The 15,179-nt window shown below is 37.8% G+C and overlaps 2 protein-coding genes across 3 annotated transcripts in view; both read left to right on the top strand.

Moving 5' to 3' along the window:
* The first annotated feature begins 3,379 nt into the window (after window positions 1-3,379).
* Window positions 3,380-6,161, top strand: LOC107755095 (relaxin-3 receptor 1-like). Its single transcript, XM_016571764.1, has 2 exons — window positions 3,380-4,428; window positions 6,003-6,161. The coding sequence occupies exon 1, from the start codon at window positions 3,398-3,400 to the stop codon at window positions 4,379-4,381; it is 984 nt and encodes a 327-aa protein (XP_016427250.1). The 5' UTR covers window positions 3,380-3,397; the 3' UTR covers window positions 4,382-4,428; window positions 6,003-6,161.
* A 3,576-nt stretch (window positions 6,162-9,737) lies between these two features.
* LOC107755094 (uveal autoantigen with coiled-coil domains and ankyrin repeats protein-like) overlaps window positions 9,738-15,179 on the top strand; it is a 57,552-nt gene continuing 52,110 nt past the window's right edge. For both annotated transcript variants that reach the window (XM_016571762.1, XM_016571761.1), the window contains exon 1: window positions 9,738-9,941. In XM_016571762.1, coding sequence (XP_016427248.1) covers window positions 9,894-9,941 — 48 coding nt within the window. In that variant the 5' untranslated portion in view covers window positions 9,738-9,893. The remainder of the gene's footprint in view (window positions 9,942-15,179) is intronic.

The raw sequence follows: 15,179 nt of genomic DNA, 5'->3' as shown, positions 1-15,179 counted from the left end.
ACTGTGCAGGAAACCTAAAGCCACTCGTCATTTCTTCTGTTTTGTCACGTGTGCCTTGTGTGAGTGTGTTTTGCGTGTGAAAGAGTGGACCTGTTATTTCTTGTACTTCAGTTAGCCTATATTAAGCTGCTCTTCACGCTGACCATCAGTTACAGAAACACTTGGTGTTTCTAAACAAACAATCCTATTGAGAAAAGATTTGGATGTTCTTTCAAGTGCTGCTTGGGATTAACACAGGATATTAATTGCAGTTTTTAGTTCAAACTAAATTTAAGAAAATTAGAACAGAAGATTGTAAAAAAATAGTGTTCAAAAAGAAAATGTGTTGGAAAATGGAAATGGTTTATTTAGGAAGTGTTTTATTTATTTATTTATTTTAGTAAATGAATGAAACGGGCTATCTGAGTGTGTGTGAGTTTGCTGGTGTGGCTCTCTCAGTGTGTTGACCAGACCTTTCAAAGCCTAATTGGGTTTGGGACTGGGGTAATTGCATGTGACAGGATCTAGCTTTCGCGTTTTGTGTTGTTTGATAGACTGATGAGTCTCACTCTGTTTCCTTTGACCTCTAAACCTCCTTTTAACCTACATTTCTTATGAAAGTATTAGATGTTTATCAGTTGATTTGTTTCTTGGCTCTAAGATTGGTTTGAAATGTAATTGGTTAAGTAATTAATGAGATAAAAATGATGGAGACAAAAATACATATTCTGTTATTGCAAAATCCTTAATACCAAATTGAGTACTTGTTAGATCTCTAGCAGTGTTAATGATTGACTCTTTATTTTAACAAGTAAATCTGGGCAGTTCTTGTTTTTTGATTCAGTGTCTGTCTCATGCGTTATGTATTTGTTACCTGGGATATATACAAGCAGGTTCAATGAAAAACACAATACAAGTTTTCATTCATTTGTTGATTTTTGTTTATGATTGATAAAGGGATAAGTTGTGTGAGTTTGAATGTGTGTATGAAAGCGTGTGCATGTTTTTGTTCTTGATGCAAGGCAAACATTGTGCAAACTTGGATGTTCCAGTGATGTGCATTTATGTGTTAAAGTTGGATCCGCAACTTCACAACAAACTAATTTATATATTTTAGATGCAGAACTGTGTTATGAGTGGACTCGGTGTCAAAGTCCAGGTTTATTTTATTTTCCATTTCAGTAAGCTGACATCTCTGCTCACTGCCTTAAATTTCATCCACTCTGTGTCTCTGTGGCATGTTTTATGGAAAGAAGAAAAAAAAAGAAGATTTTTAAGATGTGGAAGACATACTGTACAGTAGACCAATGTCAGTTTGTATAAAGTACTAAGTGGAAAAAAATATTTATTACATGCATTGAAAGAAATTGTTTACTTATTGAATGTTACATGTTTATGTAGAGACATTTAGATGTAATAAAATACATTGAGTTAACTTTGACTTTTGTCTTGAAGAAAAAACCAAGCTGATGTGTATACGGTTTTAGAATTCTTATAGAACATTTTAAGAATTTGGACTTTACACTCCACGTTTGTGTTGAATAGCTCAGCTATTTTACCTTGCTTTAACTCGCACTGTATGATGGACATAACCCATTTGAGGTGAATGGATTGAATTTTCAATTCACACAGGCCTTACAGAGATTTAAAGGGGTCATATGATGTTGCTAAAAAGAACATTATTTTGTGTATTTGGTGTAATGAAATGTGTTTATGCGGTTTAAGGTTAAAAAACACATTATTTTCCACATACTGTTCATTATTGTTTCTCCTCTATACCCCGCCTTTAGCCAAGCTCATCGGTCTGAAAAGCGAGGTGTGCTAAACATTAAAACCCAATATAAACGAGGCATCTGTTGCATCCAGTGGGGACATAATTACGGATTATAATGACTTATACTGTCTTTTTACTCGCTGTGTTGCATCGCGCCGCGTAAACATAAAACCATGTATGCATTTGTGATCGGAGAAATGACAAACAACAAGCCTACTCTACACTGCACTAAGTCGTGTCCTTCCAAAAGAGCCGGCGGCTTGAGTGAGCGGCGGCGGGCAGGCTTGAGAACGGCGCAACCGGTGGGCTTGTGACAACCACATGTGACGACCTGTGCTGGACTCCATTTGGTCCACGGTGAAAGCCGATCCGGCGATCCACAGCGCGAAGTTGATGTATTTCCCCAGCGACCAGCACGGATCAGCTCTAGGCATGACGATATATATATATATATATATATATATATAAAACATGTTCATTTTATGCTTTATCTTAAAGTACCTCTCTCCACTAGGTTGTCATTTATGAATTATAAAACCCACAGATAAAGAGTCCAGACAACTAGCTCATAAAATGTGGATAAGTGATGGTTTCTCTCAATTTTGTTCTTCAGCCCACCACCCATTCTGATAACACGTGGTGTTTCAAATGCCATGAACTTTTTACATCTTTTTTACCTTTAAAATAAATGCTAAAATAAGAGTGATTTCTCCAATTTTCTCATGTAATAATGCTCCTGTGACAACTGTCATGTTGGAAGCCTTCAGTATCAGGCTGTATTAATGTTCTAATGTTCTACCAGTCAACTTGAGCAAATTAACCAAAGCCTTGAAGTGGTAGAGAAAAACTGGTGTATATTTACATGTAAACAGCAGATGGCAGTGAAGACTTACAAAGATGACAAGATCTACCTACTTCAAGTTTGACACTTCTCATATCTATTGCCTTGAGCAGAGACCTCTAACTAATGAATGTGTACTGACAGCTGTTTAGTCATGATTCTTCTTCTGATGTTATTACCATTTAATGCCTGTATATAGGCATTAAGTATGTGCTATAGGTAAAATCGATCGACTGTAGATCAAGTTGAATAACTCTGACATAACTAAATTTGTCGGGATAAGTATGATATTATATAGCCTATCATATTTATAGGCTATAACAAAATATTAATATGAACTGGAAAGCTATTAAACTGTTAAGTATTTCTTTACTCTGTTATATATTTTTTCATTAATGTATGTTATTTTATAATGCTATGAACAAAAAAAAAATCTACAGCAAACGCGGGCGACTCACCAAGGTTTTGTATATGTTTTATTTGGCGTTGTCCTGTCAATCAAACGGGAAGACGAATCGCTGCTCTGGATGGGCGGGGACATTTAAAAAGCGCCCTACATCAATTCTAGCGACAGCGGCATTGCGCTCAATGGTTTGAGCACCTTGATCTTGTCTGCATAGTGCTGAAGGATGAGTGATGTTTTGCCAGTTATCACTTAAAAAGGCTCAAATTACGTAATAAACCTGATTAAACCATATGTTTACTAATTATAGATCTATAGATAATTATATGAATCTAAGTGTACATAAGTACATTATTTGTCGTTGTGTCGTTGTGAAGAAGTTGTGAAATCGCTGGATGTAATGGGAGACAGTAATCAGAGTGGTGTAACCAACAGATCAATCAGTGATCGCGAACGCTTTAAAAGCCTGGAAGACATTGATGTGACCGCCGATGGGAGTCCGGTACTGAGATGCATGATCTCCATCACCTACTCTGTGGTTTGCGTCGTAGGTCTGATTGGGAACCTGTTGGTGTTCTTCTTTATTCGCGTGAGACAAGAGAGACGCATATCCAAAATAAACTTTTTTATCCTCAATTTGGCAGTAACGGATTTTCAGTTCGTGTTGATTTTGCCTTTCTGGGCCGTGGACATGGCGTTGGACTTCAGCTGGCCGTTTGGAGACGCCATGTGTAAGATCATCCTGTCGGTGACCGTGATGAACATGTACGCGAGCGTCTTCTTCCTGACCGCGATGAGCATCACACGGTACTGGTCAGTGGCTTCAGCTCTGAAGGACCGCAACAGACAGACCAGCTGCTCCATCAGGTGGGTCAGTGTCGTCCTGTGGTCCCTGGCCATCGTAGCCACCGCGCCAACATCCATCTTCTCCACAGTCACTAACGTGGCCGGCGAAAAACTTTGTTTATTGCGGTTCCCCGACGGACAGTATTGGTTGGCAGTCTATCATCTCCAGAAAATACTAATCGCTTTTATTTTGCCCATGGCAATAGTCTCGATCAGTTACCTGCTGCTGTTGAGGCTCATCCGACAGCGGAGTATGAAGAACAACTCAAAACGAAGAACTCAAGTCACAAAGTCCGTCACCATCGTGGTCTTGTCGTTCTTCCTCTGCTGGATGCCCAATCATGCCATAACTTTTTGGGGCGTGCTGGTGAAATTCAACGCTGTGTACTGGGATAAGTCGTACTATATCGTTCATACCTATGTGTTTCCTGTGACTGTGTGCCTGGCGCACGCGAACAGCTGTTTAAACCCACTTATTTACTGTCTTATGCGTAGAGAGTTCAGGAAAAAACTGAAGGACCTGTTTCTCCGAGTCTGAGAAACAGGTGAATGTGCATGCGACTCTGTCCTGCGGAACAAACGCAAGTATTAGCCTACATTTCCTTGTTTAAAGGGTTATTTTACCCAACATTTCAGTCATTTCACTTTCAGACATATTTACTCAACCTCCTGTTTTTCCAAGTCTGTATGACTTTATTTCCTCAGTGGAGCTTAAAATGGATGTCATTTCACATGTTTGGAACAACATGAGGGTGAGTAAATAAGAATAGAATTGTTATTTTTGGGTGAACTGTCCCTTCAGTAGGCTATACGTTTGTTGCGATTGTATTGCGTGAATGTCTTTGTATTACAGTGCTGTTCTTGTGGAACATTATTTTCAAATAGCTTAATTGTCGATAGAAAATGTCACCTTACGTTTGTGTTAAAAACCACCACCACCAAAAATAAAAATAAAAATACGCTGCTAGTGACATAATACCTTTTAGTGCACCATACTGTAACACAGACCGATCGTCATTCCTCTCCCAGGAAAATATTCAAATTAATACAGTATTGTGCACTTTAGATCTCAATTTAAGGGGTAATTGTGTATATCTTGTTGTTTTTGAATGTTAAATTAAAATCTATTTAAATTAAATTAAAATAAAATCTGACTTTAATACACAGAGTATGTAAGAGACCAGTATCATCATTTACTACAGCCGTTGGGTAACAAGTGAATATAATAAAACCCCACTGACATGAAAGGCTGAACTGAAACCTGAAAAGGGTGTTTTGCATAAACGTCAAGCCTGGTCAAATGACAATATTTGTTGGCCAAAACTTTGGTTTGATATTGTAGAATAGAATAATGTATTTTACATTTAGCAGAAAAGCCTATAATAAGCTGTTTAATAGTAAGTTAGGCCTACATTTTGTCAACCCACACTGTGTGACAGCATGCCCTGTTATTGGTCAATGAACAGTGAATTGGTTCTATGAACCGTTTTAGAACAGTATCCTACCATGAATAATATTAATCGTAGAAAAAATAGTGACACTAGCCCTAGTCTCCCATTTGTAGCTGCATTATATTTTCATCACAGGCCATTTACAATTATTTAAAACATTTCAGAAAATACACATTCTCGGCAACATCAATTCATTTGATGTTTTTACACATCTAAATGACTTAATAAGGATGGATGACCATACCACCTTGTTGAGCAAAAGACAAAGTTAAAGTTTCAGTCCAATTTGTCAATTCTCCTTTTCTTTCACTCACATGACAACACGCTCTCTCTGAATTTCCCTTTCACAGTGCTTCCCTATCAGCCTTGTCTCATTCTCAATTAGCATTACTGACAGACGCTCCCACAAGTTCCCCGCTAAGATACCACCTTCCATCCTGATCAGAGCTTTGTGAATCAAAGCATTCAGGAATATATCAAGCAAAGCTATAGACAGAAATATGTTTCATTTAGGCGGGCAGGGCCATATCAGGGTTTTTGCACACATTTAAATGTGTTCTTGCATCCAGTGGAAATGACAGCTCTGCGGCATGCAGTTAATTACCCAGAAAGGGGAGATCAGGTTCACAACTGATGAGAATGCTTAACGTCTTGTTACATGGTGGCTTTAAATCACTTACACAGTAAGCTAATGATGGTCATTTGCAGGCAATTTGGAAGATTTGAAAAGACACATCTGCTGCTGTTTACCGTCACACTCACACAGGGGCCTTTTAATGGACATCCGGCACAGAAGTGATGCTCTCGATGATGTTCTGTTGATTATGGCACGTCACACTCCCGTGTTTAGTCTGTAGAGGTCAATGGACTGTGAGGACCATCTGGGCAGCAGTCAATCTTTTTTTTTTGGACGCAAATATTTTCCTACCGAAGACCAAACCAAAAGTATCCTTTAAAAACAAAGCAGTAGGCACAGTTATATCTGCTATAATTCGGATTCTCTCATTTTATATGTGCACTTTAATGTCATTTGAATACTATTTACATATAATAGAAACAAAACCAAGACATGTGTCTGCATGTGTCCTGTTTGTGTACACATTGTGAGTCTGTTCAAAGCAGCCCATATGTTTTGACCAGTACCATTAGTGCTGCTGCTACTACAACAAACTTTCCATGTACTTTGCCTTTTTCATGAGCTGTGGTCACATACTGTGTGCGGAGGTACGGAGTTGACTACCTACCATTAATGTTAAACCACTCTTTGTTTCATCCAGGATTTGTCTAGAGTGCTGTGTGGATGCAAATTTACCGGTTTGCCTATGGATGTTTGTCAGTATTACAAAACTCACTTTGGCCTCCCACGGAGTGTGCTAATATAATCTGATCCCCCACTGTTAACAGGATTTCCAGTGGAGGCATGGTTTCCTATTACCCAGTGGGTTAGGAGTTATGATATACAAGTCACTTCCTAATGCACACCATCAAATCAATATATTCCCATTACAATCTAGATAAGAATTGAATATGTCCCTTTGGATGTGTATATTCCGCTCACAGCATGTCAGTATATTGCTCTCTGCCGCTGGATGTATTCAGTAACAATATAAACCAAACAGTAGAAGTGAATGTACTGTATTATAGCATGTATTACAATTGACTTGCTTGTATTCTTGTACAGGTATTTATTTCTGTTGTAATTTCTTTTTATTAGCATTATGATTAAGTCTGGTTGTTGTTTATTTAATGAAAGGTGAAATCCATTTAATCATGTCTGTTTTGTTTTTATCTTTGTAGTGACACTTCAAAGTCTGACAGTGACTCATAATACATTCTCTAAAAGTTTATAGAATTGTTTGAACAAGTTTTCAAAATCCAGTCATATTGTCTGTGTGATAATAACATCCATAGTGGTCTATGGAAATAACATCCATTAGGAAATTATGTGTTTGGTGTTTTTTAAATGAACACACAATGGATCCTCTCTTACTGTCCAGTGATAAGGACTTCATGAGCTTTATTCAGGGTATATCAGTGCCTGTGTGTTGAATGAATTGAACCCATGACCTTGGTGATTGATATAGTACCATCAGCCAGTTAAGCTACAGTTACTATGACCAGGATTCATATGTTGTGCTTGTTTATAAGACTGTCTCAGACAAGAAAATCCTTTAGTGCTTCACTAAACCTTGTGAACTTGCCCTCTTGATTTCATTCCCATCCACTCTCCATTGAGGGATCTCTTGTATTGATCTTTCTTCAGATGTCAACACATTATTAAGTAGTGGAACTGTAGCACACTGAAAAAAAAATGGTGTAGGATTTACTTTGAAACAATTTTCACTTAGAAATTGCTAGTAAATTTGACAAATAAAGATAGTTTTATAAAGAAGGAAACATTAAATTAAACTTGAAATTTTGAATTAGAAAGACTAAAATAGTATTTTTGTAAAACATACTCCAATAATATTTGTTGCATTTACAAATTCATTTTATAGTGCGTCTTGCTTGCATAACATAATACACAAGAAACCCTAGATAACATGAGAAACTATTCAACATTAGAAACTATTAGCAGGCTACAGCTGTGAAATAATAACATGACACTATACATCTCACCCTCCCCTTCTGTTTCTGCATGTGCCATCTCAAAAAGTCTGCATCCCCTTTCTGACACCTCAAGCTTAAACTTGACAAGAATGAATTATTCTTCCTTCCAGCTAAAAACTACCCCAACAAATTTCTCACTAGCAGTTGAAGGTCGGACAGATGTTGCCTACAGGAGTGTGGAAACGTTAGTGTCATCCTTGATGGCAAGTCATCATTTGTTAAAATCTAGCCATGTTTATTCATGGTCTATTCTAAAATTAGGGGAAATAATTATTTTTCTTGACCACTACTCTGATCAATTCTTTGATCTGAATCAAATGATTGAAAAGTGATTTGTATTGTACATTAATACCTAAATAACCATAACGTGGTGAATGGTACATCAACATTAATTTTGGCATTGTTTTATATAACCGTTTTTATCTGATTATTAGAGATTATATGAAAGAAATGGGTGTCAACAATCTTTCAGAGGCAGATTGCTGACATATGAACCTTAGGCTGATGATACATGGGGCAACTTTCTGAACAATGTTGCCGCCAACGGGCAACCAGATGAGACACAGTGCCCATGACCGATCTAAAGTATCCAGATAAACATTTGTTATCCATTCTCAATGTGAAAGTGCCCAAGCATCATTGCTCAAAAAAAGTTGCCCTGAAAAATTGCTCAAAAAGTTGCCCCGTGTATCATCAGCCTTAGTCATTAGCCATATTATTCTGTTAATATTGTTGTGACAGTGCTTTGTCCAGGAACCAAAATTTGGCAGTGAGAAAGTCAAATTTCCTGCTAAATAATTGTATGAAGTTGACCTGAGGGCTTATACAAGGACAATCTGGCCTCTTCCTCTAAATCGTTCACTTCCTGGACAAAATCTATGGTAACCAAGCATAGAAAAATGATGCAACAATGACAACATATCAACCTCTCAATTTATATAAAAATATAAATGTATTCAGATGCCAAACAAAGAGAGATATACAATAGTGAAATACAAAATCAAGTGAATTTAATTAATTAGATTTGGCAAAATATACTTTTGTTGAAGCAATATGCTCTATGTAGCCTAAATCATTTCAAACAATTGAAATTATTAAAATGCAAACATTTTCCTGCATAAATTGAGTTACGCATATCATGTGGACTGACGTTTAAGTTGTGTTTTTTAATTGTAATCTGGCATTGCTCCTACAGAAGCTCAAACACCTCATTCACCAGTTCCATCAAGGGGCTTCTCGTTTCTTTTGTTCTTTTCAAGGCCAGAAGGGGGCAACACATCTCTTGAATGAATAGAATTATAATCAGTGATAAATATGCCTTCAGATATCTTCAAAAACGAAAGGTAGCCTATGCAAACAGTTTTTTTTTTTTTTTTTTGGAATTGTAAAAAACTGTAGCGAAGATTGCCATTTATTGTTTCGTACTAGCGATTGATGCAAACTCATAGCCTATTTCAGACAAGACTCGTTTTGAGTTGAAAATATCATTAGCATTATAATAAATATTGGCGCTGTAAGCAGCATAATGAAATTCACTATTATACACAGGCTGTTATTTTTTTCTTTCCTGAACTGTATGGCTCCACCCAAAGCAATGCAGTATATCAAATACATATTTTTCACACTCTCTCAATTGCCTCTGTGAGACAAAGTCCAGCCTTTTCCAGGTAAGGAACAGCATCTACTGTTGTTCCCTGCTACAATTTCAAACGCTGCTAGGACCACGAGGAAGTCCCACCCCCTCTAACGCCTGATTGGCTTAAACGTAATCTATTCTACTATCCCTCACTGGCATTGGTCTACGGCGTTGTCGGTAAGGAAACGGGTCCAGATAAGCCTGCTGGTGCTTCGCGTCAGGTGAAACTCGCAGTGTGTTGTCAGACGTTGAAAGTTGTTTTTGCGTAATCAAACTAAACCGTAACTGTTGTTGTAATTTATTCAAATTCTAACCGACACGCTACTGTTTATTTATACAACCAAAGAGAAAACATGAAGAGTTTGAAGTATCGACTGAAAAAGCATGAAGTTACCATCACAGTAAGTTACGAGTTTAAAACAGATTTGCTTGATTTGTTTTATGAGAACTCCTAAAGCCAAATTGCGCGAGTTTTGTTTCTTGGCGTAGTTGATTAACTTAATTTACCTTTCGGTGTGTTACTTCATCTACTACATTGTTGTTTTGTTCTCAAGAGGTTACTCAGATCATCCAGCATTAATGCAAATCTTTTGATACTTCATCATGTGTCACATCCACTAACAGGCCTGGACACGGGCACTGGTCTTTGTTCCGCATGAATTCACGAATTTGCCCAACTTTGGGAAACTTTACTTAAACTTGCCTCTCGTTGCAGTTGAAAAACATATGTTGCATCTATAAAGTCGAGACCAGGGATCACTTTCTATCCGATATCATATTGAACTTCTGAAAATGAGTTAATGGTTTTCTTTTCCTCGTGTAGAACATGGAATCAAAAAACACAAACGGCCTTAATTCAGAAGCAGCTAATCCGTGAGATCTTCACCCTCCCTTCTTTTTAATTTCCATGTCAAAGAGCCTGGTGGGAGGCTGCATGGGGGTTCGTTGTTGAAGTGCTTTTTTTTTTTTTAAAGGGGTTAGCTTTGAATTGGCTTTAAAATGAAGAGATGATTCAGAGGAACCGATGTCATGTTCACTGAACTTTTGATGGTCACGTGCTCTCTTACTCTATAAGCTCAGTTTTGACTTGATGCCTCTTTGACGCATGGGGAAAAAGCATTTCCACATGCTTTCAGAGCTGGACTATTGTAACTGGTTGCCCGCTGACTTAACAGAACACAAAGGACCATGGGAGCACACCCTCTCTTTTTGTGACATGTCTGTAGATTCTTTCAGTGGCCAGAAGAGTTCTCTGAGTTTCAGCAATCTATCAGTACATTTACACACACACACACACACACACACACACAAATATTTTAGATATCTCTTTGGATTTGAGACTTTAGTCTTTGCAACTTTACAGATCTTCTTTATGCACCAAGAGCTTGTAACACTCCAAAGAGAAAGGAAAAATTGAAATCGCATCATATGACCCCTTTAATAAGAATTGATTAAGTGTATTATAACCATATAGAACCTGATTTCTGGAACGGCATTAAGATATCCATTAGTCTGAATTGGACAGTTGGTAACTGAGCATTAATTTATATCTGATATTTTAGTCCAAACAAAGGTAAGTATGGGTCATATTAATATAGATATTATAATATCTGCATTAGATATTATAAGTAAATCCACTTCACCAACTAATTCCTTTAACAGTGATGCTATAGAGCTACCGCAAAAACCTATGTTCAAAGACAAAATTCTAAAGATGGCTGCGCATTTGTTTCTCTGACGCATAAAGTCTATAGAAGAGTGTGAAAAATTTCTTTAGTTCCTTCTTGACACTGGTGGTATGAAGAGGGATCTTTTTTTTAACAATTTACAAACATTAAAGGGGACATAACACACACAGTTTCTGCCAGTCTCATGTCAATCTTGAGTACCTATAGAGTAGTATTGCATCCTTCATACTCTGAAGAGTCTTTAGTTTTTATTAGATTTATAAAAGACAGATAAAGCTTTATGCTTCTCTCTGAAAACAGTTGAGCTCCTGGAGGCGTGTCGTGGGCGGAGCTAAAGAGTCTCAAGCACAGGCAGCTTTTGTGTAGCTATCGTCTGCAAGCTGTGACATTGACAAAAATAAAATAGGAACAGAAACTTTATTGACTTAAATTAAATTAAATTTGTTTATAAAACATTCATCACCGAAATGCTCAAATGCTCATCACTGAAATAAACAAACACTTGCAAAACTCTGTTGCTGCCCCGGAGAAACAAATTGCATCTACTGCTCCCCTCAACGCTGGGTTCTTTGGGAAGCTGAACAAGGTCATCTTTCCCTCACATCCAAAAACACACTTCTTTGGTGACATTGCTGATTTCGTGGTCTAAAAACAAAATGACAAATCCTTCTAGAGCAAGTCCTGTGCAGCGCTGACGACTTCCGTAACCGAATGAAACACATTCATGAGTTGCTCTTGCTCTCACTCTTGGGTGCGTTTCCCAAAAGCAACTATGGTCGCAAGTTCCATCGTTACCAATAGAGTACATTGGAACTTGCGACCATAGTTTAGCTGACGATGCTTTTTGGAAACACACCCCTGGTTGATGTGCGCGCGCGCTCTTCCGGGAGAATTGCCTATACAAGGAATTCTGCCCTTTATGACGTCATACATTAAAAGAAATAATATGGACTGCATTTGTAAAAGTCTCTTGATCTACATTTTGTAATTCAATAATTTTACAATTCATTCCAATTTACTAAAAAAAATTATAATTGCAAGAGTAAGGATCTCTAGTATTTCCAGAAGAGAATACCAGAACAAGAATGTGCAATAATAAACTAATTATGTTTTAGTTTATTTGGAATATGTTTATGTATACAGGAATATTCTAATAGCTATGGGGCATGTGACCAGAAAATGGACATTAATCAGAACATTGTTTTTCCCCCCAGAAATTTAGAGATTCTGTGTTTTATGATTTAATATAAATGTATTATCAAAAAGGTTAAGGTTTTTTAGTTAAGTGAAGCTTCCACAGTTTTTTACCAAGTTAAGGTAAACTTATTTTATTTAATTATTTTTTTTGCCAGGTTGTAGTGAAGACGCTTGAGTGTTTGTGTGTATCTGATGATATTGTGATTTAATTAAGTGCACAGCCTTATGAATGGATTCCACGATTCTATCTGTTTTCTGCATCGCTGCAAATATAAAGCCCTAAAATCAGAATGACAGCCTCAGTCACCAATGCCATTCACCTTTATTGTATGGAAAAACATTACAAAATATTCAGACAACGATCTCATTTTAGGTTTGCCCAAAATAAATAGTCAAACAGGTTTGGAACAACATGATGGTAAGTAAACGATGACAGAAATGTCATTTTTGGGTGAACTGATAATGTTTAGTCACTGCAGTTCACTGCCATGTTTACATTCTACTCAGCGTTGTCTTCAAAAGTATCATAGTGTGCAAGCAGTGGTGTTTCTGGCTCTTTGGAGCCCTTGAGGCATGCCTGAGGCCTGAGTTAAATGAATGCACAATTTCCCAGTACTGCATCTCACTCGCAGTTTCTGTTTTCAGTATTAATTTCAATGAACAAACTACCTAAAGCTATCAACCCTCAGAGACTGATTTCTCAAACCTTTCTGCCTTCATTTAGTTTTTTAGCTGAGTGAAACTTCCACAGTTTACTTTTGATAACATCTAAGTGTGATGTAACTGATGTGTAATTGTACTATACTGAATCTAATTGCACAGCGTCTACTGCATCTCACCATCTCTCAAGAATAGTTTTCTGTAGTACCTTCTTTCCTGGTTGTATCATCCGAGGCTGTCATAAGACTGTCTTCAGGATTGGCTATTGTTTGGTGATGAAGGAAAAGTATCGTAGTAAGATTTCTTTGTTGAATCGCTGAAGTTGTTTGCATTACAAATAACCATTTTAAGAGGTTCACTGTTCTCTAGCTGTAAAGGGTGCACTGGTACCAAAAAGCAAATCAGGCTAACTGTGCAGTGCTTAAAGGGATAGTTCACACAAAAATGAAAACTGTCATAATTTACTGAACTTCACGTTGTTCCAGATCTGTATAACTACATCTGTGGAACAAGAAAGAAGATATTTTTAGTAATATCTTCCATGTAGTGGAAGTCAGTAAGCTCCAATAAGTTTTTTGGTTCCCAACATTCTTCAAAACATCTTTTGTGATCCACATAAGGAAAAATAGTCAAACAGGTTTGGAATGACATAGGGTAAGTAAATAATGACCAAATGTTCAGTTTTGGGTGAACTATAACTTTAAAGGGGCGGTTGCAGTGCACTGTAAAAGTGTGTAAAACTTGGCATTGCTTCCTTTCTAAAAGCATAGTCCAGTGCGGGCCGGCTCCAGACATTGGCAAATGACAGTCTTGCCCACCCCATCAGAATTAGATAAAGATTGCATACATTTTTTTATGCAGTGATTAAAACCAATCTGAAGCGGACTGTATTTTGAGAAGTTTAAGATATAGTTGGAGACCGCCCCAACAATAATAAAATAACATCAGAAAATTGCAGCATTTTTCTTTTATTAGCTGAATGCAAGGCGCGCTGAATTCATGCTTCAGTCTGTTGCAGAAAAGCAGAGGCATGACAATGAGCGAAAACGGGCAGAAATATTTGCGCGCTATCACGGGAAGTTTGAGAGGTACTGGGAGTTTAATAGGCTACATGAATATGTATCATAGCCTACCACTGAAATTACCTGAGCAATTTTAAATGCATGTAGGCTATACAGTTCAGTTGCAAGCTTACCCCTTTTGGTTTGCTGTTAATGCTGAATGTAAGAATGAAAACTGAAAGTAAAGAGCCTGTGCGATGAAAGTTGCGTTCATTACTATAGCAACAGTCGGCTCAACTGTAAGAAACTTAGCGTTCCCCTTCTATGACGTAAAGGACCAGTGACGCAAACTATTCGACTTTTTATGTCAAATTCTGCAGTTTTGAATAGAAAGTAGGTCTGTCATTTACGTGATTCATGTAGCCTAATTCATAATTGATTATGACAATAGCATTTTTCTGTTTTGCGTTTTCAACAATACAACTGAAATTGAATGGGTGCATATTTTAAAATAAAAAATATTATTTGCAGTTCAGATGTGCGTTTCCCGTACAACGACGTAACTCACTGATTAACCCCCATAGTACGATGCATTGTTGTGGAAACTAACTAGCCAGTCACGACTGTTTCCCGAACACGAGAGAAGGGTATAACTGCAGCCTGGAGATCTCCAAATGGGGGCGGGAAATCCAAAACTGGATGGGAGCTCCAAAATAGGGCGTGCCTTCCTCTCACTGACAGACAGGCACATGACACGCATGTGCAATTTTTTCCCCCAATCCACTTCAGTGCAAACTCCACCCCACAGCTGATTATATGAGATCGTTCCGTAACTCCACAACCGGACCTCACCGGACAATGGCACCTTTTTAGTTGCACCCAGCATCACTACCCCCTCCTACCCTTCGAATTTCGAGCCCCGGGACGCCCCCGTTGCTTAAAACAAAGCGATTGAGTAAAATATTTGCGCTGCGCTGGGACGGCTCACGGGAGAGCTCGTGGGTGATTCGTGTTTATATCATGAAGCACAGGTTCAAACTCCAGTCCAAACACCACTGGCCAAGAGCTTTCGGCTCTGCTTTCATGGAGAATA

Source organism: Sinocyclocheilus rhinocerous, unplaced genomic scaffold, assembly GCF_001515625.1.
Source record: "Sinocyclocheilus rhinocerous isolate Xijiao unplaced genomic scaffold, SAMN03320098_v1.1 scaffold591, whole genome shotgun sequence".
NCBI lineage: Eukaryota > Metazoa > Chordata > Actinopteri > Cypriniformes > Cyprinidae > Sinocyclocheilus > Sinocyclocheilus rhinocerous.
The sequence above is the reverse complement of the archived record's forward strand: the minus strand, read 5'-3'. Positions and strand labels throughout refer to the sequence as shown.

What these genes read in the sequence shown, in the direction of transcription:
- LOC107755095 (XM_016571764.1), top strand. Translation starts at nt 3,398, where the DNA reads ATGGGAGACAGTAATCAGAGTGGTGTAACCAACAGATCAATCAGTGAT.